Source organism: Pongo pygmaeus, chromosome 18 (assembly GCF_028885625.2).
Source record: "Pongo pygmaeus isolate AG05252 chromosome 18, NHGRI_mPonPyg2-v2.0_pri, whole genome shotgun sequence".
NCBI lineage: Eukaryota > Metazoa > Chordata > Mammalia > Primates > Hominidae > Pongo > Pongo pygmaeus.
Window position 1 is genome coordinate 78,383,471 of NC_072391.2, and position 25,000 is coordinate 78,408,470.

Genomic DNA, 25,000 nt, shown 5'->3' on the forward strand with positions numbered 1-25,000 from the left:
AATTATACAATATAGACAATCATCCAGGATACCTTGGATACTTTTTTTTTTTGAGACACGTTCTCACTGTCACCCAGGCTGGAGTACAGTGGTGTGATCTTGGCTCACTGCAGCCTTGACCTCTCAGACTCAAAGTGATCCTACCTGCCTCCCAAACAGATGGGACCACAGGCAGATGCCACCATGCCAGGCTAATTTTTATGTTTTTGTAGAGACAGGGTTTCACCATGTTGCCCAGGCTGGTCTCAAACTCCTGGGCTCAAGAGATCCACCCACCTTGGCCTCCCAAAGTGGTAGGATTACAGGCGTGAGCCACCACGCCTGGCCAATACTTAAGATTTAAGGGTACAAAGACATAGTTCAGCACTGATATGGCTACTGGCAGAGTCTTGGAATGAAGAGTTTCTTCAGCTGAGGAGCAGGAAAGATTTGTATGTTATTTACCTACCTACTTTCGCTAAGTCCTTAAATTTGCTGTTTATTCACCACCAGAAGGTGGTACTATATGAATACTTCTCTTTTCCTCTAGTAACTGAGAAAATGATACAGGAGTTTATCTCCTCTTGCTCTGTGTGTATGTACATATATATTTGCATGTGCATATAGACCCCCACCCCAATATTACCAGCATATTACAGTTGGTTAGCGTATGCTATATATTAGCTACTTGGAAATAACTTTTGGCACTCTATGCTTAAGCTGCAAAGAATACTATCAAAGTCCATTATCTGAGCTCATAAAGCTTCAATCTTTGTCCACTTTTATTCCCATGACTTAAGTGGAAACCTGAATGTGGTTTAACTTCTTAAAAATACCATGTGCTATACTGATCAAAACTTCCACCTTCCTTTGTCTTTCCTCTTCTTTCTTCAGACCTCGCATGATAGAAAATCAAAGTTGGTGATTTATTTTTTTATCATGTTAAAGGTGACAGATCTTGGCTTAAGAAAAACCAGATTTGTGACTAAAGAAAACATTTTCTTGGAGCTTTTCATTGTTCTGGCTTAAATTTCCTTTTAAAAAGTAACTTTCCATAAGTTAAAGTTAGCACTTTCACAAATACTAGCAGAGTCACTAAATGAAATATTAACATCAAAACAAACATGATTAACGAAGAAGTATTTTATTATTTTGCTGCAAAGCTGTTGCTTCACTGTATAAAAATAGCACCAGCAAATGCAGTGTATTGCAAAATTAAGATAGTGATGTTCCTCATCTGACACTGTACAAGCAACAAAAACCTCTTCACATCCAGTTATTTCCAATGGAAAGATCATTAAGTATTTCATCCCAAATCCAGGTATGGATACATGCAAGTTACAATATTATATAAGGCTTAAGAATAACAACGTTATCTTTGAATTATGTAATTTTTATAACTAGTTTTTACGATGGATAATTTCATGAATTCTGAACACTAGAGCCTAGTCTAAAAATCATAGGATATTGTGAAAAAGATGCATATTATATTTATCTATAATCATTAGAAAGTTAAAGACCATTTTCTTTCATTAGCAGTGTTAACAGTAGTTTTTTTTTTCCCCATCGGTAATGCTAAAAGTTGCTATTCTAAGTCTTCTATCCACCACTAATTTAAGACAACTCTGCTGGGTTGCGTTATTTCATACTAGTTTATTTAGGAGTTCCATTTATTTTCACTCCTCAATAGATTTTATGTATTTCTCATATGCTTCTTCACTCATAAGTTCATCTAGTTCTGAAGGGTTACTCAGTGTCATCTTGATCAGCCAACCTGCAACCAAAAGACAACCTTATATTCCACATTAACTTTTTAAAAAGTCAAATTCATCCAAAACGTAAAACAGATTTCTGAGCGCCTCAATCTCGTATTCTTTACAAAAACCATACATTATTTATTCATGGAACTTTAAATTTTAGCCTTAAGAATTAAAATACTTGTATATAACAAATGAAAATAATTATGGCTAGAGTAGATTCTACCATAATAAATTAAGAACTCTTAGGTTGTAATAAGCATCAGAAAATGACATTTAAATCTTTAAGGGCCAGGCATGGTGGCTCATGCCTGTAATACCAGTACTTTGGGAAGCCAAGGCAGGCAAATCACTTGAGGCTAGGAGCTTTAGACGAGCCTGGCCAACATAGTGGAACCCCATCTCTACCAAAACCACAAAAATTAGCTGGGCATGGTGGCGGTTGCCCGCAATCCCAGCTACTGGGAAGCTGAGGCAGAAGAAGTGCTTGAACCTGAGAAGGGGAGGTTGCGGTGCGCCGAGATCACGCCACTGCACTCCAGCCTGGGCGACAGAGGGAGACTCTGTCTCAAAAAAATAATAAAAATAAGTCCTTAAGTATATGATCCAAATATACAAGGCCAGGTATGTCTTTAACAAATGGAACACTAACTACTGAGGTTAACAGGATTAGAAAGCAGTGCTAATTAGAAGGGCTAGGTGACAGACAAAAGAGAACTACAACCTAATCCTAACTTTGCCATTTCTCAGCCATGTGACCCTGACAGATAAATCTTTTGGAGCCTCTATTCATCTACAAAATAGAGAAAATTGTTGTTAGCTTACCTCATTAGATTATAAGGACGAAATTGTGAGAAAACCAAAAATTAATGCAAAATATATATTTTTTTACCCCCCATATCACACAATATAAGTGGCTGCTTTATGTCTGAAAAAGTAAATACTTTGCAGGTGTTTACACCAAAACCAAAGAACCTACAACTGATATCAAGAAGCTGCAAAATAAGGTAATGCTTTTATCATCAGAGTTTTTTTTTCTTTTTTTGAGACGGTCTCGCTCTGTCACTCAGGCTGGAGTGGAGTGGTGCAATCTTGGCTCACTACAGACTGCAGCCTTGACCTCTCAGGTTCAAGCAATTCTCCCACCTCAGCCTCCCTAGTAACTGAGACTACAGGCACATTCCACCACAGCCAGCTAATTTTTGTATTTCTATAGAGACAGTTTTACCATGTTGCCCAGGCTGGTCTCCAACTCCTGGACTAAAGCAATCCACCCACCTTGGCCTCCCAAAGTGCTGGGATCACAGGTGTGAGCCACTGCGCCTAGCCAGAAATCTTAAACATAACTTTATGTATTCAACTAACCTCTGTTTTTCTTTTAAAGCAGAACATCTCTATGTAGTACCAAGAAGTAGAAAAAGATGAAGTCACAATCAGCTAAACTTGCTTTAAATTCTAGATAAAATATTAACTGTAGTAGTAATTCCTTGAGAAATTTCTAGCAACAGCTTACCATCTTCATAACAAGATTTGTTTACAAGTCCTGGATTTTCTGCAAGAGCTTCATTAATTTCAGTTACTTCTCCTGATAAAGGAGAATAGAGTTCACTAGCAGCTTTCACACTTTCCAAAGCACCAAACTCATCTAAATGGAAAAAAAATTAAAGAAAACATGAAATGTTACAAGTCAGTTACTTGAAAACACAAAATATGAAAAAGTAGATTCCTGTCATATAGCTATGATTTTAAAATTCCAAATTTCTTTTTTTTTTTTTTTGAGATGGAGTCTCGCTCTGTTGCCCAGGCTGGAGTGCAGTGGCGCAATCTCGCCTCACTGCAAGCTCCACCTCCCAAGGGTTCATGCCATTCTCCTGCCTCAGCCTCCCGAGTAGCTAGGACTACAGGCGCCCCCCCGCCACCACGCCCTTCTAATTTTTGGTATTTTTAGTAGAGATGGGGTTTCACCGTGTTAGCTAGGATGGTCTCAATCTCCTGATGTCGTGATCCGCCCGCCTCGGCCTCCCAAAGTGCTGGGATTACAGGCGTGAGCCACCGCGCCTGGCTCTTTTTTTTTTTTTTTTTTTTTCAGACGGAGTCTTGCTCTGTTGCCAGGCTACAGTACAATGGCATGATCTCGGCTCACTGCCACCTCTCCCTCCTGGGTTCAAGCCATTCTCCTGCCTCAGCCTCCCAAGTAGCTATGATTTCAGGCGCACGCCACCACGCCGAGCTAATTTTTGTATTTTTAGTAGAGACAGCGTTTCACTGTGTTGGCCAGGCTGGTCTTGAACTCCTGACCTAGTGATCAACCTGCCTCAGCCTCCCAAAGTGCTGGGATTACAACCGTGAGCCACCATGCCTGGCCTAAATTTCTTTAATTAAAAATAAAACCATAAGTTTTGTCAGGCTATAATAACCACGAGAAGGGTATATATTGTCTCAATAAAGTGGACCTATCTGTGTGTCCTGGACACAGTGAATAACAAATGGTGATGTGCCTGAATGCCAGATGTGTGTAGGTTCACTAAAACTCCATGTTCTTGCAACTTAGCTGTGGCTCAGAAAAAAACAAAATGAAAACTTTAGAATGTTCCAGTGACAGTGAAGTACCTTGTATCAGATAACAATTATAAGCTCTGGGCCGGGCGTGGTGGCTCATGCCTGTAATTCCAGCACTTTGGAAGACCAAGGCAGGCAGATCACCTGAGGTCAGTAGTTTGAAACCAGCCTAGCCAACATGGTCTCTACTAAAATACAAAAAAATTAGCCGGGCATGGTGGTGGGCACCTATAATCCCAGCTACTTGGGAGACTGAGGCAGGAGAATCGCTTGAACCCAGGAGGTGGAGGTTGCAGTGAGCCGAGACCATGCCATTGCACTCCAGCCTTGGTGACAGCGTGAGACTCCATCTCAAAAACAAAAAACCACAATTATAAACTCTGAACTACTGGCCAGGAACGGTGGCTCACGCCTGTAATCCCAACACTTTGGGAAGCCAAGGTGGGTAGATCACTTGAGGTCGGGAGTTCAGGACCAGCCTGGCCAACATGGTGAAACCCCGCCTCTACCAAAAACTCAAAAAAAAAAAAAAAAAAAAATTAGCCTGGTGTGGTGGTGTGTGCCTGTAGTCCCGTCTACTCGGGTGGCTGAAAAAGGAGAATTGCTTGAACCTGGGAGGCGGAGGTTGCAGTGGGCCAATATCGTGCCATTGCATTCCAGCCTGGGCAACAGAGCAAGACTCCGTCTCAAAAAAATAAAAAGAAGAAGAGAAAAAAAAAAGCACAGTTTAAAAAAATGCTGAAAAGTTAACAGTCTTAGGGACCCTATAGGACAATATCAAGTGATATGACGAACACGTCTCAAATCAGAGAAGAAAAAAGGAATGAAGTGGGAAGAGAAAGAAATCATGACTAAAATAAGAAGTCTCCAAATTTAATTGAAAAAAAAATTCAATCTACAGATTCAAGAAGCTTGGTAAATCCCAAAAGCAGCCAAAAGTAACACACACACTGTGTGATTCCTTTCATATAAAGTTAAAGAATAGGCAAAATAAACCTATGGTGTAGAAACGAGAGAAGAGGTCATCTATTTGACTGGGAAGGTTTATTTAAGTGTATACATTTGTTAAAACTCAGTGAATTGTACACTTCTGGTCCATGCATTTCACTGTATGTAGATTTTACATCAAGTTAAAAAACTACCTTTAGCAGAATGTCTTAAAAGGGTATTCATTAGTTTAAGGATATTATCTAACATATTGATATTAATAGACTTTTTTTCTTTTTTTTTTTTTGAGACGGAGTCTTGCTCTGTCGCCCAGGCTGGAGTACAGTGATGGGATCTCGGCTCACTGCAAACTCCGCCTCCCAAGTTCCAGCAATTCTCCTGTCTCAGCCTCTGAGTAGCAATTACGTTTGCACCAACCTAATACTTGGGTCAAAAGCACTCTAATTGGCTGGGCACGGTGGCTCACACTTGTAATCTCAACATTTTGGGAAGCCAAGGCGGGCGGATCACTTGAGGTCAGGAGTTCGAGACCAGCCTGGCCAACATGGGGAAACTCCGTCTCTACTAAAAATACAAAAATTAGCTGGGCGTGGTGGCACGTGCCTGAGACACAAGAATCACTTGAACCCAGGAGGCAGAGGTTACAGTGGGCCGAGATGATGTCACTGCCCTCCAGCCTGGGTGACAAAGTAAGACTGTCTCCAAAAAAAAAGAAAGCACTCTAATTAATCCAGGGTACAAACAAATTACTATTCAATGTAAGCAAAATTCATGGCATGGATCATTCTAAGATCCTAAGAACACTCACCTTGTTTGTTCAATTTTGTCCCAACTTCAGGCAGACTACAGTAAACAACATCTCCCAACGCTTCCTAAATAAAACAAGACAAAACCAAAAATCTCTAAGAAGTTACAACTAAACCCTCCAGTAAACAGAACAAGCCAAATACTGAATCCCCTATAATGAAGATTTAGTATATATTTTATACTGGAGGGGCTACATTCTTGAGTTTTCCTTAAAATCCTTTAAACATGTAAAAACTACTCTCAGTTAGGTGTGGTAGTTCACGCCTGTAATCCCGGCACTTCGCAAGGCCCAAGGTGGGCACATCACTTGAGGTCAGAAGTTCGAGACCAGCCTGGTTGACATGGTGAAACCCAGTCTCTAATAAAAATACAAAAATTAGCCGGGTGTGGTGGCAGGCACTTGTAATCCCAGCTACTCAGGAGGATGAGGCAGGAGAATCACTTAAATCTGGGAGGCAGAGGTTGCAGTGAGCTGAGATTGCACCTGTGTACTCCAGCCTTGGCGACAGAGCAAGACTCCATGTCAAGAATAAAAATAAATGGCTGGGTGCGGTGGCTCATGCCTGTAATCCCAGCTCTTAGGGAGGCAGAGGTGGGAGGATAGCTTGAGCCTAGGAGTTTGAGACCTGCCTTGGCAATATAGCAAGACCCTGTTCTCCAAAACTAAGTAAAATAAAATGATTTTAAAAAACTATTCTCAACCCAGGAGCTGCAAGAGACCAGCCACCAGCCAGAGCTGGCTCACAGGCTTAAGCAACCTAACACAAGCCTCATGCCCCACACAACACTGCTAGCTCTTTGTTTTGTTTGGTTTTGAGACAGAGTTTCTCTCTTGTTGCCCAGGCTGGAGTGCAGTGGCCTGATCTCGGCTCACTGCAACCTCCGCCTCCCAGGTTCAAGCGATTCTCCTGCCTCAGCCTCCCAAGTAGCTGGGATTACAGGTGCCCGCCACCATGCCCAGCTAATTTTTTTTAATTTTTTGCTAGAGATGCAGTTTCACCATGTTGGCCAGCTGGTCTTGAACGTTTGACCTCAGATGATCGACTTGCCTAGGCCTTCCAAAGTGCTAGGATTACAGGTGTGAGACACTGCGCCCAGCAAACACTGCTAGCTCTTCTGAGCATGAACATATTTGGTGTTCTTCCACCTCCGCAGTTTTATGTACACCATTGCCCCCAAAGCATTTGCTGAAATCCTGCTCACTGATTCTACAAATCATAGTCCTCACACCTTGTACTCCCTGAAGTCCTTGACTCCAGAAAGAAGTGGTCCCTCCATCAGGTAAGTGAATTACAACCCCACCGTTCCGATGCTATCATGTAATAATGTTTGCAAGTCATTCTCATGTAGGTTAATTCCCCTCACAAATAAACTCTAGGAGGTAAGGACGACATCTTACATAACATCTCAAAAACTATCCGACACTAGGCCTCATAGTAGGTATACAGAGATGCCAAGGAAGATATAATTGTCAGTGATTCTCAACACACAAGAATCTTACATGTCTGAGGAATTTTGTACAGTCACGTGCCGCCTAATGGCGTTTTAGTCAACAACAGGCCACATAAATGACAGTGGTCCCATGAAATTATAATATAGTTAGTATCACTTATCCAAAATGCTTGGGACCAGAAGTGTATTGGATTTCAGAATTTGGAATACTTGCATTATACTTAACATATGAGCACTCCTCATCCAAGATTCTGGAATCCAAAATGCTCCAATGAGCATTTTTTTTTAAGAGTCACGTTGGTGCTCAAAAAGTTTCAGATTTTTGGAGTATTTCAGGGATTACAGATGCTCAACCTGTGCCATATTTTTACTGTACCTTCTCTGTGTTTTGATAGGCAATTGTAACACAATTGCCTACAGTATTCAGTACAGTAACATGCTGTACAGGTTTGTAGCCCAGGAGCAAAGGCTATACCATATAGCCAAGGTGTGTAATAGGCTGTACCATCTAGGTGTGTGTAAGGGCACCCTAGGAGGCTCACATAAGGACGCAATCCCCTAGGAGGCAGTTATCAGAACATAGCTCCATCATTAAGTGACACATGACTGCATTCCCATCAGTTAACACATCCCCCCTTCCCCGCCTCACCCAATACATACATCCAGTTGAAAATCACTGAACATGCCAGTATTTGGCTTCTCATGTTCTCTTAAACAGTATCGCCATATGGAATTGAGGGGAATTTACAGAGAAAAGATGGGCTAAATAAAAGCCTTCCCTTTGTGTCATCTGTGCCTATTGAGGTTTTCTTTCTTCCCGTCCTCCTGGTCACGTGTGTATCACTGGACCCACAAAATGCTGGTAACACCCTGTTCTTCTTTTTCCTCTTTCCTTAATTGCCCAGTACAAAACACACACATTTCCTTCTTGAATAGGACATGTTTCCTACTTTCAGTGTTAAGCTTGCAACGTCTCTTAAAATACCACATAATGCCCTAACTAAATTATGTTTTACTTAATTCAACTCTGGTTGGTTTTCTTACTTTCTTTCTTTTTTTTTTTTTTGGAGATGGAGTCTTACTCTGTCACCCAGGCTAGAGTGCAGTGGTACAATCTCGGCTCACTGCAACTTCTGCCTCCCAGGTTCAAGTGATTCTCCTGTCTCAGACTCCTGACGAGCTGGGATTACAGGTGTGTACCACCAAGACCAGCTAATTTTTGCATTTTGCAGTGACATGATCATGGTTCACTGCAGCCTCAACCTCCTGGGCTCCAGCGATCCTCCTGCCTTAGCCTCCTGAGTAGCTGGGACCACAGGCGTGAGCCACCATGCTAGGCTAATTTTTTTTTTTTTAACTTTTGGTAGAGACGGGGTTTCACTATGTTGACCAGGCTGGTCTTGAACTCCTGGCCTCAAGCAATCCTCTTGCCTCAGCCTCCCAAAGTGTTGGGATTACAGGCATGAGCCACCTCACACAGCCTAAACACTTTTTAAAAGGTAGAGATAAAGCAAATTATGCAAGAGCACACTGACAATATTTCAATATAATCCAATACCTGTGCAAAATTGCTGATTCCCACTGTTCCAATGCCATTTTCTGTTGTTACCCATTCGTGTTTCTCTGTGAATTTACGCACTAAAACAGAAGACCAATATTTCAGAAAAGCAGTAGCATTACTTCTTAAGAAGCACTTTTCATTATCATTCCTTTCAAAAGACTTTCCCAGAATTTGTGTTTGACCTGTTGACACTACCTTTAAATAGTGCATGGCTCAGGAAAGAATGAAGATCATGTATAGAGATGACGCATTTAAACAGCAGTACCATTTAAGCAAAGATGACTTGATCTGAACACCTTGTACATCTTTTGGAGATTGGATTATCTGCTTTAACATTACTTAGCCTAAATCACAAAAGAAAATTTTGGAGCATATTTCAAATGTATACTTAACTATTACTGGTCTGTCTTGCAGAAAAAAAAATCTGTCCCTCTGAAGACAGATTTGGGGTGATGAGATTTAGGGAGGCAGCATAAAGATGGCTCATATAAGAAATGATTTAACCTAAAAAAAAAAATAACAGTAATAATTAGGTGCCTCTTTAGGCAGAGCTGACCTAAGAGAGCTTCAGTGCGGCTTGGGTTACAAAGTAAAATTTTACAGGAATGAAACTGACCTCCTGGAACAACTATAATTTGACTAAGTTCTTAAAATTCTACTTTAATCAAAGTCAAGCCTAACCTTGAAGATAGTACTACCGTTGCTTAAAGAAGAAAATTAAGATCAGAACTCAACAGTCTTCTCAGAGCTAAGCCATGGGTTGGTGGAAAGTCAAGCTCTGCTCATCATTCACTGGACAGGTTCAGCCCTTGACTTACTGAGCACTTCTCTAAAGATACGGTCAAACGATTCAGGGAATCCTGAAAGAAGGACCGCCCAATGTTCAAGAGTAAAAAGAGTTATTTAGGATATAAAGGTAAAAGTACTTGCCTTGGAGAATAGTATTTTTTAAAAAGCATATGCTATATTAAATATATTTCATATTCTGATACCAAGTATTTTTCTAAAAACAATGCAACATAAGTTCATAGGAAAATGGTTAACTTAAATACTGTTTTAAAGAGGCCTCACTGGCTCATTTTACCCCTTACCCAAAAGATAGTTGTACTTAAAACAGCATTCAGTTGCTTTGGTTACAGCTCTGATATGCAGCACAACGTAAGTAGAGTGTATAATTATTATTTTTATTTTTTATTTTTGTAGAGATGGGGGGGTCTATGTTGTCCAGACTGGTCTCAAACTCCTGAGCTCAAGTGATCCTCCCACCTCAACCTCTCAAAGTGCTGGGATAATAGTGTGTGAGCCACCGTGCCTAGCCAAGTATGTAATTTAATATTGCTTTCTTCTCCCCTTAATTATGAAACTTTCTAAAGTTCATACCCCTTCAGTGGAAGAAGTCAAAAAATGTGTCACAAAGAAATTTATTTTGCTTCATTCCACTTCAAAGAACTCAATGTTTCAGGTCAATCTGATGTTCAGGTAAGGAAGTTTAAGATGTGTACACTATGTTCTGACTGAAAGACTCTCCCTACCACCTTTACTAACTACTTCAGGTCTAGATTTAGAAGTCTGTTCCTGCCCAAAGGCTTGTCTAACCAAGTCTAGGTTCTTGGGCCAGCCAACATGCTCTTACGGCACCCTGCACCACTATCCCCCAGCACACACACAGTGCTGAACATGCTAGAGTTCATCTGTCAGTCTCCCCAGGAAGTAGACTGCGTACCCACCAAGAAACAGCAAGGTTTATCTTATTTTCATTTGTTTTCCCAATTCTAAATACAGTGCTTGCCACATAGCAAGCACTCAAAAGCTGAAGGAATGAAATATTTTTTTTTTCCTTAAATTATCATGTCGCAGGCCAGGCACAGTGACTCATGCGTGTAATCCCAGCACTTTGGGAGGCCGAGGCAGGTGGATCACCTGAGGTCCGGAGTTTGAGACCAGCCTGGCCAGCATAGTGAAACCACGTCTCTACTAAAAAAATACAAAAATTAGCCAGGTGTGGTGGCACACTCCTGTAATCCCAGCGACTTGGGAGGCTGAGGCATGAGAATTGCTTGAACCCGGGAGGCAGAGGTTGCAGTGAGCTGAGATCACGCCACTGCACTCCAGCCTAAGCAACAGAGCAAGACTCGGTCTCGAAAAAAAAAATCCCGGGGCGTGGTGGCTCATGCCTGTAATCCCAACACTTTGGGAGAAAAAAATATATATATTTTTCCCCTTAAATTATCATGCTGCAGGCCGGGCACAGTGGCTCATGCCTGTAATCCCAGCACTTTGGGAGGCCGAGGCGGGCGGATCACCTGACGTAAGGAGTTCAAGACCAGCCTGGCCAGCATGGTGAAACCAAGTCTCTACTAAAAATACAAAAATTAGCTGGGTGTAGTGGTGCACGCCTATAATCCTAGCTACTTGGGAGGCTGAGGCAGGAGAATCACTTGAACCTGGGAGGCAGAGGTTGCAGTGAGCCGAGATTGCACCATTGCCTGGGCGACTAGCAAAACTTCATCTCAAAAAAAAAAGTTGCAGAATGACATGATTTTTTAAAGTTTATTAAGAGGATTCTGAGGAAAATAGATAGTATATAGTTATTTGTCTATAACACTTAATTCTCTCACTCTGTTACAAATTGCCGGTTATATGCCAATTATAAGCAGTTTGAAGCTAATACACCTTTTCAAAGTAAGTGCTGGACAATTATAAATACCACCTGAGACTACCTTCTTTGACCTTGCCATCTTGCCTGCCTGTGAAGATAATTTTAGGAGTAAGGCTGCTGTGACACTCATTTTAGCAACCGAGCAATTACTAATTGTAATTAGTACAATTCTCCTTAACAAGAAGCAGTTAGTGTCTCAAACATTTGGGCGTAAAGAAAATTGTTGGCTCCAAGTTTAGAGGGAGACAGCAACATTACTGGTAATGTTACCCCTCAGTCCTGGCCAACAGCAGTGGCTCTCGCCTGTAATCCCAGCACTTTGGGAGGCCGAGGCAGGCAGATCACCTGAGATCAGGAGTTCAAGACCAACCTGGCCAACATGGTGAAACCCCGTCTCTCCTAAAAATACAAAAAATTGGCCGGGTATGGTGGCGGGCACCTGTAATCCCAGCTACTCGGGAAGCTGAGGCAGGAGAATCGCTTGAACCTGGCAGGCAGAGGTTGCAGTGATTCAAAGACCTAAGTCTTTATTTTACTAAGCATGCTGTTTAGGCTAAAGGCAATGATTAGTACAATTCTCCTTTAACCCTTGGCCCGACAAGAAGTAGATAGATTAGGTAAATAATTACTTTCTTTTTTTGAGACAGAGTCTCACTCTGTCACCCAAGCTGGAGTGCAGTGGTGCGATCTAGGCTCACTGCAACCTCCGCCTCCCGGGTTCAAGTGATTCGGCCTCATCCTCCCAAGTAGCTGGGATTACAAGCACGCGCCACCACGCCCGGCTAATTTTTTGTATTTTTAGTAGAGACAGGGTTTCACCATGTTGGCCAGGCTGGTCTTGAACTCCTGACCTCAGGTGATCCGCCCGCCTCAGCCTCCCAAAGTGCTGGGATTAAAGGCACGAACCACCGCGCCTGGACAATAATTACTTTCTAACTGGGCCTTGAAAAAGGTGGTTTTTGGCCTCGGAAAATCAGGAGTTGTGAGCAATTTATGAAAATTTTGCATTTCCCTTTTTCAATGTCACTAGTCTGATAAAATATTTTATATTAATATTAGTCAATTTTTCTTCTCTTTCTTTTTTTTTTGAGATGGAGTTGTGCTCTTGTTGTCCAGCTACTCGGGAGGCTGAGGCAGGAGAACTGCTTGAACCCGGGAGGCGGAGGTTGCAGTGAGCCAAGATCCTGCCACTGGATGTCAGCCGAGGCGACAGAGCCAGACTCCATCTCAAAAAAGAAAAAAAAAAAGGAACGAAAACCACAGACTTGAAATTAAATTCTTATCTGAGAAATGCTTTACTTTTGTATTCAAATTAGTGATGTATGGATCCCTATCAGAAACAGAGCAGACGGACTATTAGCAAGAGAGCATAAGTAAATCTGCTACAAATTTTGGAATAAATTTATCAACCATTCCAGCTCCAAACAGGTTTCTAAAACGATGAATTAATGAGACAAGAGCCATCACTGATCTACAAAATCGAAGCAGCCCGAGTTCTTCACAAAGAGCAGTCAGTGTCTCAAGCGTTTGGGCGTAAAGAAAATTGTTGGCCTGGCGCGGTGACGCACGATTGTAATCCCAGCACTTTGGGAGGCCGAGGCGGGTGGATCACTTGAGGTCAGGAGTTTGAGACCAGCCTAACGTGGCGAAACCCTGTCGGTACTAAAAATACAAAACTCAGCTGGAGGTGGTGACGGGCGCCAGTGAACCCAGCTACTTGGGAGGCTGAGGCAAGAGAATCGCTTGAATCCGGTAGGTGGAGGTTGCAGTGAGCTGAGATCGCGCCGCTACACTCCAGCCTGGGCGACAGAGCGAGGCTCCATCTCAATAAAAAGAAAAAAAAAAGAAAAGAAAATTGTTTTTCCTCTGCAATAATTGTGCTGAAGTAGCACAAATGGCCGAAACATTCATGGGCAGGTATCCCAGTTATTTCAAGTCTGTTTTACTTAGGACTCATTTCAGCAAGCGCACATATGAATGATCCAATACAAACTTTAGCAGAACTTCTGTTGAGTCGAGAAGACTTTATGTTACTTGTTTTGGGGAAATAGCTGAATCTTCAAAGTTATGATTGTTTTATCTAGTAAAAAAATCTAGATCTGGTGCTTTAATTTTCTTTTTTTTGAGGTGGAGTTCTGCTCTGTCGCCCAGGCTGGAGTGCAGTGGCGCAATCTCGGCTCACTGCAACCTCCGCCTCCCAGGTTCAAGCGATTCTCCTGCCTCAGCCTCCCGAGTAGCTGGGATTACATGCGCATGCCGCCACGCCTGGCTAATTTTTTGTACTTTTAGTAGAGATGGGATTTCACCGTGTTAGCCAGGATGGTCTCGATCTCCTGACTTCATGATCCGCCCTCCTCGGCCTCCCAAAGTGCTGGGATTACCGGCGTCAGCCATCGCGCCCGGCCTGGTGCTTTAATTTTAATAAGCGCTTCTGTTTTAATTTTACTTTGGAGTTCTCAGTAACGGTCCACTTAGTAAACTAAAGGCCTCCCCATTTGGGGTCTCAACGATGCACGCAGATGGGAGATAAACTTAAGGCCACCGAGACGCTTAAGCGACACGTGCCTGGCTTCTGCAGCAAGCGGCCGACCTGCCCGCGGGACCCGCCGAGTCACCCCCGCCTCGGTGTCCCGCAGGCCTCCCCTCTCGGCTGCATGCAACCCCTAGAGCAAAGGCTGCTCCCGGGTCCTCCCGCTACTTAAGGGGGAGAAGCGGCCGCAGAGCCAGGGATCCCAACAGAAGAAGGGGGCAGGGTCCGCGCTCGCTCCGCCCCGGTGGCTCAGGAGCGGTGCCCCGGCGTCCTCCGAGTCCCGCTGGGCCCGGGACAAGCAGCCCAGGCGGGGAGGGAGCAGCCGCCCACGTGCCCGCCGCGCTTACCCGAGAGCAGAGCGGGTCCAGTGCGCAGCGTCCGGACGGCGCCCACCCCCAGCTGCCAGGGCCTCGGCGGGCAGGGCGCGGCGGGTGACGGGACCGCGCGCAGGGTGCAGAGCAGGGCCCGCACGCTCCGCACCACTCGCAGCGCCATGTTCGCAAGGGTGCGGGGGTCGCAGCGCTACGCCTCGGCCACCCACGCCGGGAGGCGGGGCGGGGAGGGGCAGTTCGTGGCCGGAGGGAGCCGGCTGGATGGAGGGGCGGAGGCGGTGCCGCCGGGGCGGGACAGAGCCCGACTGGGCAGAGCGCGGAGGGCGGAGACTCCCAGGCGAGGGGGCGAGGCAGGGTCTGATTGGCCAGCAGGCGGAGACTGGCGACTCCAGGGCCTGGCGCGACCTCGGATACGGCGACGCGAAAGAGGGGCGTGGGCATGGGGAAGAACCTGAGGCCCGGAAGAGGCAGCATCGAGGGGCGGGGACTAGCCCGGCGGGCCTGGGTATGATTGGGCTGCCCGGAGGAGGGGGCGGGGCCTAGCTCCAGACTGGGTTCCTTTCCACATGTGGATCTCTTTCACTGTCTCAGTCATAAATTTGCAAAGGTGGTTTCAACACCTCACGAAGGAATTCAAGAACAAGTCGGAAAATCGTGAAAGTACAGAGATTTACTGCAAAGTACACACTGAAGAAAGGGCGGACTCAAAAGAGGGCCACACAATGGGGCTTGGGGTTTCCATCTTTATAGGTTTCTTTAAGAAATGGAATATGCACAAAGGTTTCTGGAATAAGGTGGAGACTTCTCAGAACTGTGGTGCCACCCATTTTTACACCAAATATGGGTGTTCCCGGAATTGTCGTGGTGCCGGTGGGTGTGTGACTTAGTATGTTAATGAGTCCTAGGTGAAGCCTAGGTCAAAGCCACACCACGTTGGGTCCAGTTGGTTTTAGCCAGCTTGACCCACACCCTGGTTTTTCAGGGTCTTAGCCCATAGCTTGTGCAGCTATTTCAACAGTTTCCTTTTGTTAGATAGAACTGCAGCCTGGAAGTTTCTATTCTCCTTCAACTGCTCTGTATCGTTCCTGTCTCAAAGAGTCCCAGGAACCCCAAACAGGACTGGCAGAATCCAGAAGCTTACTTAAAAAGGAATAAAGACTTGTCTAAGGGTCAGAAGTGGCTTCTTGGTGGAGACTGGACCCAAGCCAGTCACTAATGCAGAAATATTCAAAACGCAGAGAGCTGAGACCCAGTGTGCACAATTCCTTGTTTCATCGGCCAGCGGTGTGAGCAAGGCCTTCCGAGAAAAGCCGAAGTCATCATCCCAATCCAACAAGTCAGAAAAAAATTAGGTTCTGGGAAAAACCTCACCTTCAACACAGATTTTATGGCGTGACCATGAGTCAGCAAAGAAATACTGTTCTGAAAAACACCTTAAGCTACACACACACCTTATCCAGACCCCAAGAGAGGGTTTTTGGACCTCATGCAAGAAAGAATTTGGGGCGAGTCTATAAAGTGAAAGCACGTTTATTAGAGAAGTAAAGCAAAAAAGAATGGCTTCTCCGTAGACAGAGCAACAGTATGGCTTCTCGACTGAGTATACTTATAGTTATTTCTTGATTATATGCTAAACAAGGGGTGGATTATTCAAGAGTTCTCCAGAAAAGGGGCAGGGATTTCCTAGAACTAAGGGTTCCTCCGCTTTTTGGACTATAGGGTAACTTCTCTGGACGTTGCCATGGCATTTGTAAACTGTCATGACGCTGGTGGGAGTTTTTTTTTTTAACATGCTAATGCATTATAATTAGCGTATAATGAGCAGTGAGACCTACCAGAGGTCGCCATCTTGGTTTTGGTGAGTTTTGGCCGGCTCCTTTACCGCATCCTATTTTATCAGCAGGGACTTTGTGACCTGTATCTTGTGCCAACCCTAGCTCATCCTGTGACTAAGTGAGGCAGGTGAATCACTTGAGGTCAGGAGTTCGAGACCAACCTGGCCAACATGGAGAAACCCCATCTCTACTACAAATCCAAAATTTAGCCAGGCATGGTGGCAGGTGCCTGTAATCCCAGCTGCTCAGGAGGCTGAGGCACGAGAATCACTTGAGCCTGAGAGGCAGAGGTTGCAGTGAGCCGAGATCACGCCATTGCACTCCAGCCTGGGTGACAGAGTGAGACTCTGCTTCAGAAAAAAATAAAAATAAAAAGAATGCCTAACCTTCTGGGAATGCAGCCCATCAAGTCTCAGCCTCATTTTACCCAGCCCATATTCAAAATGGAGTTGTTCTTGTTCAAACACCTGAAACAGTACCATAGGGGGCACACCATGGAGTGTGTGTGTGTTTGGGGAGCCCATACATTGTTGCACTGAGCTTCTGCCCTGCTATGAACTTAGGGTTGCCACCACATCTGTGCAGTGGCTTGCAAGGGCCGTCATGCCCACTTTCTTTTGAGCAAATCATTCCCGTCTATTGAGCCTTTGCTATGTGCCTGGCACTATGCACACATCTTTTTAATCCTATCCAAACCTCTTTCTGGCAGGTGTTAACACTTATTTCATAGATGAGGCTCAGAGGTTAAGGCGCTTCCGAGGAGTGGGATCAGGGAGGCGTTTTTGTGGCTTAAGTAGCTCCTAGGTGGCAGTAGTAGACCTTGGCCTCTACACTGATTGGAAAGCAACTGTTCTTTTTTTCTTTTTTCTTTTTTTTTTTTTTTGAGACGAAGTCTAGCTCTGTCGCCCAAGCTGGAGTGCAGTGGTGTGATCTTGGCTCACTGCAACCTCTGCCTCCCGGGTTCAAGCAATTCTCCTGCTTCAGCCTCCCGAGTGGCTGGCACTACAGGACTACGCACCACCATGCCCGGCTAATTTTTGTATTTTTAGTAGAGATGGGGTTTCACTATGTTGGCCAAGCTGGTCTCAAACTCCTGACCTCGTAATCCGCCCGCCTCAGCCTTCCAAAGTGCTGGGATTACAGGCATGAACCACCGTGCCTGGCCAGCAATTGCTCTTAAGCGCTGCTCCACTTGCCTTCATTTGGGATGCTGACTGGATCACGCTGGTCTACCCTGCACTACAGATCTTGGCTACCTTCTCTAATGTCAAGATTTTGTTTTCTGTTGTTGTTTCATTACAAGCCAGTGCAGCATCATGCCACTTAACACCTTAACATATTTATTCTCAGCTTCACTAACTCATATGATGGGAAGAAAAAGATCACACATCAACATCAACATATGGGCTACAAAAACGCCCTTCCACCAAAAAATATGACATGTGCTTTTCTTTTGGTAAAAAGCCTAGAAGACAGTCAAAATTTTTTTTCTTTTTCTACCTAGTAATCTTTGTAACCTCCTGGTTTGAGATTTTAAAGGTCATCTCATTGCCCATTGAGTATAAGCTCTGGAAAATTCCAGGTGGTCATTTCTTCCAGGTGTTTTGAGAGGGGCCCATTCATCTCTTTGAGCTGATAGACATATTTTCCTCTTGCAACAATACAGTAGACTGGGTGCAGTGGCTCGTGCCTGTAATCTCAGCACTGTGGGAGGCCTAGGTAGGCAGATCACTTGAGGCCAGGAGTTCAAGACCAGCGTGGCCAACATGGTGAAACCCCGTCTCTACAAAAAAATACAAAAATTACCCAGGCATGCTCTTGTGTTCCTGTAGTCCCAGATACTGGGAAGCCTGAGACACAAGAATCATTTGATCCCGGGAGGCAGAGGTTTCAGTGAGCTGAAGTCATGCCGCTGCATTCCGGCCTGGGCAACAGAGCAAGACCCTGTCTCAAACAAACGAACAAACAAAAAAACTTTTATAAACCAGTATTCCCCAAATTTATTTGACCCAGAAACATTTTTGGAGGAATGACACCTATTCTGGTTTGAATTGTGGCTCCTAAAGAGATATGTCAAAGTCCTAAGTCCCAGTTCTTCAGATGTGACCATATTGGGAAACAGGATCCCTGCAGATGTATTATAATTAGTTCAGATGAAGTCACCCTGGACTAGGGTGGGCCCCTAATTCAACATGGCTGGTGTCCTGAGAAAAGGAGAAGGAACAGAGGCTCCCAGCAAGCTTCTTCCCATCTGGGAGTGATGCATCTAGAAGCCGAGGGACACCAAGGCTTGCTGGCTAACACCAAAAGCTGAAAGAGGCAAGAAGGATTCTTCCCTAGAACCCTCAGAGGGAGCGTGGCACTGCCAACATCTTTTTTCTTTCTTTCTTTCTTTTTTGTGAGACGGAGTCGTGCTCTGTCGCCCAGGCTGGAGTACAGTGGCAACACCTAGGCTCACTGCAACCTCCGCCTCCTGGGTTCATGCGATTCTCCTGCCTCAGCCTCCTAAGTAGCTGGGACTACAGGCGCACGCCACCACACCTGGTTAATTTTTGTATTTTTAGTAGAGACAGGGTTTCACCATGTTGGCCAGGCTGGTCTCGAACTCCTGGCCTCAAGTGATCCGCACGCCTCGGCCTCCCAAAGTGCTGGGATTACAGGCATGAGCCACCACGCCTGGCCACTGCCAACATCTTGATCGCACACTTCCAGGCTCCAGAGCTGGGACAGAATACATTTCTGTTGTTTTAAGCCACTCAGTTTGTGATACTTGGTTCTGGGAAACTAATACAGCATCCATTAGCATCTCTCAGACAGTTTGAGAAGCCCTGAACTAGAATCATTAAAAAGCAACCCCCGACGGACTAAAAAGACGAAATAATTAGTCTGTGCAGGAAATTGTTTTTTCCAAACTCCATGTAATATTTGTTTTATTTATAATAAGAGGAAATACATTTGAACAAAGAAGCTCTCATAGTATTGGCAATTTTATATATGTCTCTGTTATTCTAATTTTTTTACTTGCTGGGCTTGGTAATTCTTCAATGGACACAAAAGCTATGCCTAGAGAGACTACAGAGTCGCTGATAAGTGGAGGCCCGAGACCCCGGGCGTCCCCACTCGTAGATGGTGGCGTGTGGATGAACAGCTTAGACCTTGGGCAAAGCTTGCGCTGGTTAAGAGCAGTGAGTCTGGGACAGGGACCCAGGCTGCTCCCCGCTGCTTTCAGGCTCCTCTCTTCTTACACTTAATGCCCAGGAAACTGAGTATTTTCATCAGCAGCAAATCTACGATCTCCCCTTCCTCCGACAGCTGCAAGAGAAAGAACCAGACAATTCACATAGAACCATCTTCTTTGGGGGCTTTTCTTTCTAAGGGGGAATCACAGTTTTTATTTTTATTTATTTTATTTTATATTGTTTGAGATGGAGTCTCGCTCTGTCACCCAGGCTGGAGTGCAGTCGCGCAATCTTGGCTCACTGCAACTTCCGCCTCCCGAGTTCAAGCGATTCTCCTGCCTCAGCCTCCCGAGTAGCTGGGATTACAGGCACCCGCCACCACGCTCAGCTAATTTTTGTAATTTTAGTAGAGTGAGAGTTTCACCATGTTGGCCAGGCAGGTCTCAAACTCCTGGCGTCTAGTGATCCACCCGCCTCGGCCTCCCAAAGTGCTGGGATGATTACAGGCTTGAGCCATCGCATCATCCCTGGCCGAAATCACAGTTTTATTGTCCAGTTTGGTCTCAACCTAGGTTACTTCACTGTTCAGAGCTGTTTTAGGGCAGAAGGGCCTCCCTCTTGGAATGCCAAGGGTGTGTGCTCCATCCTTTATCCTCAGTGAGCTCCCTCCACCTCTCTGTTGAGGATGACTGTTTTCACTGCAACGTTTTAAATTCCCAAGCCAGCGCAGAGTAAGCCTCGGCTGGGCAGCTGAGCCTGAAGTTAAACAGCATGCGGGCCCCCTTCTGAGATACGCGTCTCCCCTTTTCCTCTAGGTCAGAGTGTTGGTGGTGCTCCTTCTTTCATTCTTTTTTTTTTTTTTTTTTTTTTTTTGAGACAGAGTCTAGCTCTGTCGCCCAGGCTGGAGTGCAGTGGCTCAATCTTGGCTCACTGCACCCTCCGCCTCCTGGATTCCAGCTATTCTCCTGCCTCAGCCTCCCGAGTAGCTGGGATTATAGGCACGCACCACCACGCCCAGCTAATTTTTGTATCTTTGGTAGAGACAGGGTTTCACCATGTTGGCGGGGCTGGTCTCAAACTCCTGACCTCAGGTGATTCACCCACCTCAGCCTCCCAAAGTGCTAGGTAGGATTAGAGGCATGAGCCACTGCGCCTGGTCTTGTAGTTCTTTATTATTATTCCTTCTGTTTGCTCTGTTTACCTCCTGGCCTAGCCTGGTATGGGAGGAAGTTCTGGGAATGAAAAACTAAATTTTCATTCCCACACTTCTCAACCATATATACATATTTAAGAGTGACTTAAAGCAAAGAAAGAACAACTTCTAGGAAACAGGAATGGCAGACTTCACATAAGGGATATAGGTACCAACAAGGCACATTCAGTAAACTCGTCAGAAAATGCTCTCTACCACCCCAACAGAGGCTGTTAAGAATTTATGTACAGGCTGAGCACAGGGGCTTTTATCTGTAATCCCAGGATTTTGGGAGGCCAAGGTGAGAAGATTGCTTGATCCTAGGAGTTCGAGTCCATCCTAGGCAACATAGTGAGACCCCATCTCTACAAATAATTTTAAAAATCACAATCGGGAGGGGTGGCTCGCTCCTCTAATCCCAGCACTTTGGGAGGCCGAGGTGGGCAGATCACCTGAGGTCAGGAGTTCCAGACCAGCTGGACCAACATGGTAAAACCCTATCTCTACTAAAAATACAAAATTAGCCGGGCATGGTGGGCACATGCCTGTAATCCCAGCTACTGGGGAGGCTGAGGCAGGAGAATTGCATGAACCCAGGTGGCAGAGGTTGCGGTGAGCCGAGATCGTGCCATTGCACTCCAGCCTGGCAACAAGAGCAAAACTCCATCTCAAAAAAAAAAAAAAAAAAGAAGAAGAATGTGTAAAAATCAGGCCAGGTGTGATGGTTCACACCTATGATTCCAGCACTGTGGGAGGCCGAGGCAGGCAGGTGACTTGAGCCCAGAAATTTGAGACCAGCCCGGCCAAAATGGGGAAACCCCATCTCTACCAAAAATACAAAAAAATTAGCCAGGTGTGGTGCAGTCCCAGCTACTGGGTCTAAGGTGGGAGGATGGCTCGAGCCCGGGAGGCCGAGGTTCCAGTGAGCCAAGAATGCACCACTGCACTCCAGCCTGGGTGACAGAGCAAGCCCCTTTCTCAAAAGCAAGCAAGCAAACAAACAAACAGAAGAATTTATGTACAAAGGTCATGCACATTGCTGCTGGGGATCTAAAATGGTACAGCTGCTTCAGAAAACAGTGTGGCAGGTCTTCAAACAATTAAAGAGTTACTGTGTAAACCAGAAATTTCACTTCCAGGTATATGCCCAAGAGAAGCGAAAATACATGTCCATATGGAATTCTGCCCACAAAATGTTCATAGCAGCATTGTTTGTAAAAGCCAAAATACAGAAACAACCCAAATACCCATCAGCTGAGGAACGGATAAGCACATCGTTGTTTTACCCACACAATGAAATATGACTCAGCCATAAAAAGGAATGACATGTGGATACATGCTACGACATGGATGAATCTTGAAGACATGATGCTAAATGAAATAAACCAGATACAAAAGGCCACATATTGTCCGAGCTCATTTATATGAATATGAATTTCCAGAATAGGCAAATTCAAAGAAATAGAACGTAGATTACTGGTTGCCAGGGGCTGGAGGCATGGATATGGGAGGTGATTATTAATAGGTAGGGGGCTTCTTTGTGGTATTGAAAATGTTCTGAGCCCAGGCATGGTGGCTCACACCTGTAATCTCAGCATTTTGGGAGGCCGAGGCTGGCAGATCACCTGAGATCAGGAGTTCGAGACCACCCTGGCCAAAATGGTAAAACCCATCCCTACTGAAAATACAAAAATTAGCTGGGTGTGGTGCTGGGCACCTGTAATCCCAGCTACTGAGGAGGCTGAGGCAGAAAAATCACTTGAACTCGGGAGGTGGAGGTTGCAGTGAGCCAAGATCATGCCACTGCACTCCAGCCTGGGCGATGGAGCGAGACGCTGTCTCAAAAAAAAAGAAAGAAAGAAAATATTCTGGAATTAGTGATGATGTTTGCACAACTCTGTGAATATACTAAAAAACGTTAAACTGTATGATTTAAAATGGTTAATTTTATGGCACATGAAATATATCTTCATTGTTAAAAAAATAATTTATTTACAATGGACAAGTTCAGTCTTCTGATAGAAGGAACCCACTCTGAGAAAGTAACTTTAATTAAAGGTGGCTACCTAATTGCATCTCCAAATTCAGGTACAGTTGGAGTACCGGGGCATCAGACCTAGCAATGCTCTCTGCTTCGTTGCTAAAATGAAAACATTTCCCCAACACTACAAAATTGTTTTTAATATATCAAATCTTTTTGCAGGACAAAGGCACTGTGGTAGAATATGAACCATATTTGACCTCGGTTCCCATCACAGAGCTCCTGAAACCCTTAGAATTTACTAATAATAGGAGTGTCTTTTTTTTTAGACAGAGCTTTGCTCTTGTTGCCCAGGCTGGAGTGCAATGGCGCGATCTTGGCTCACCGCAACCTCCGCCTCCTGCATTCAACCGATTCTCCTGCCTCAGCCTCCCGAGTAGCTGGGATTACAGGCATGCGCCACCATGCCCAGCTAATTTTTTTGTATTTTTAGTAGAGACGGGGTTTCTCCATGTTGGTCAGGCTGGTCTCGAACTCCCGACCTCAGGTGATCCGCTTGCCTCGGCCTCCCAAAGTGCCGCGATTACAGGCGTGAGCCACCGCCCCTGGCAATAATAGGAGTGTCTTTTGCTATTCAAAATGAGCCCCCTTTCATCACATCTGAGTTTTTGCTAATGAGTGACTTAGGGCAGGCCCCTAGATAGCTTCAGGATGAGGCAGGTCACCAGAAAATCCTCAGATGGTCAAGTCTCTGATTAAAAAAAAAAAAGCCATAATATTTACATATAACCCACACACATTCTCCTGTATACTTTAAGTCATCATCTATAAGTACCTTTTTTTTTCTTTTTTTTTTGAGATGGAGTTTCCACTCTTGTTGCCCAGGCTGGAGTGCAATGGCGAGATCTCAGCTCACCGCAACCTCCGCCTCCCAGGTTCAAGCAATTCTCCTGCCTCAGCCTCCCAAGTAGCTGAGATTACAGGCATGCATCACTACACCGGGCTAATTTTGTATTTTTACTAGAGACGGGGTTTCTCCATGTTGAGGCTGGTCTCGAACTCCTGACCTCAGGTGATCAGGCCGCCTCAAGCCGCCCAAAGTGCTGGGATTACAGGCATGAGCCACCACACCTGGCCTATAAGTACCATTAAGTACTTATAATACTTAACACAATGTAAATGCTATGTAAATAGTTGTTACACAGGTTGAGTATCCCTCATCCGAAATGCTTGGGATGACAAGTGTTTTGTGTTTCAGATTTTTTCAGGTTTTGGAGAATGCATAATGAGGTATCTTGGGAATGGGACCCAAGACTAAACAGGAAATTTATTTATATTTATATACACCTTATACACATAGCCTGGAGGTAATTTTATACAATATGTATTTTAAATTTTTATTTATGTTTTAGAGATAGCATCTTGCTCTGTCGCGCAGGCTGGAGAGCAGTGGTGCAATCATGGCTTACTGCATCCTGGGCTCAAGCTATCCTCCCAAGTAGCTAGAACAAGAGGCACATGCCACCAGGCCCAGCTAATTTTTGTATTTTTTGCACAGATAGGGTCTTTCTATATTGCCCAGGCTGGTCTTGAACTCCTGGCCTCAAGTGATTCTCCTGTCTCAGCTTCCCAAAGTGCTGGGATTGCAGGCCTGAGCCACCGGGCCCAGCCCAGTATATTGTTTTTTTGTTTTAAAATTATATTAAAAATATGAAACACTTCGTGAATTTGCACGACCTCCTTGCACAGGGGTCATGCTGATCTTCTCTGTATCATTCCGATTTTAGCATATGTGTTGCTGAAGTGAACACTGGCTCAGTATTTTCAATAATTTTGTGCATGAAACAAAGTCTGTATTAAGTAGTTACGTGTGGAATTTTCCATGTGTCACCTCAGGTGAGCATGCAAACAATTTTGGATTTTGGAGCATTCTGGATTTCTGATTTTGGGATTAGGGATGCCCAATTGGTATAAGATACCCAGTCGGTGTCTGCTGGAGAAATGCTTGGTGTGTGGAGAAAATCTCCACATATTTGGTCACAGAAGTGTTCTGTGTTAAGTGAAAGCTTAGTAGAAATAAAAATATGTATTTCCTTTCCAAACACAGATCCGGGACACACGTTACAAGTGTACCACAGACCATTTAGCAACAGAAGAGGGGCAGCATTCTTAGCATTCTTGAATCCTGCAGGCAATAATTTCCTGGTTTCCAGGAAAAATAACTCTTTA

General features: G+C 44.6%; 1 protein-coding gene and 1 non-coding gene across 2 annotated transcripts; both read right to left on the bottom strand.

Annotated features, from left to right (window-relative positions):
* Positions 1–1,107: 1,107 nt before the first annotated feature.
* GCSH (glycine cleavage system protein H) lies at positions 1,108–14,895 on the bottom strand. Its single transcript, XM_054452560.2, has 5 exons — positions 14,600–14,895; positions 9,061–9,140; positions 6,052–6,115; positions 3,250–3,381; positions 1,108–1,753 (listed from the first exon to the last, which is right to left on the bottom strand). Exons 1-5 carry the CDS (start codon positions 14,745–14,747, stop codon positions 1,656–1,658), a joined length of 522 nt encoding a protein of 173 aa, XP_054308535.1. The 5' UTR covers positions 14,748–14,895; the 3' UTR covers positions 1,108–1,655.
* Positions 14,896–24,475: 9,580 nt separating this feature from the next.
* On the bottom strand, positions 24,476–24,582 carry LOC129016450 (U6 spliceosomal RNA). Its single transcript, XR_008494838.1, has one exon. It is a non-coding gene; the product is annotated as a U6 spliceosomal RNA (small nuclear RNA).
* Positions 24,583–25,000: the final 418 nt, after the last annotated feature.

Bases quoted from the DNA above. Each gene is read 5' to 3' on its own strand.
- GCSH (XM_054452560.2), bottom strand. From the start codon at position 14,747: ATGGCGCTGCGAGTGGTGCGGAGCGTGCGGGCCCTGCTCTGCACCCTG. The intron at 6,116-9,060 runs GTATTGGATTAT...TGTTTTATTTAG, and splicing joins GAATCAGCAATTTTGCACAG to GAAGCGTTGGGAGATGTTGT. The intron at 1,754-3,249 runs GTAAGCTGTTGC...TTTTGGTTGCAG, and splicing joins CAAATCTTGTTATGAAGATG to GTTGGCTGATCAAGATGACA.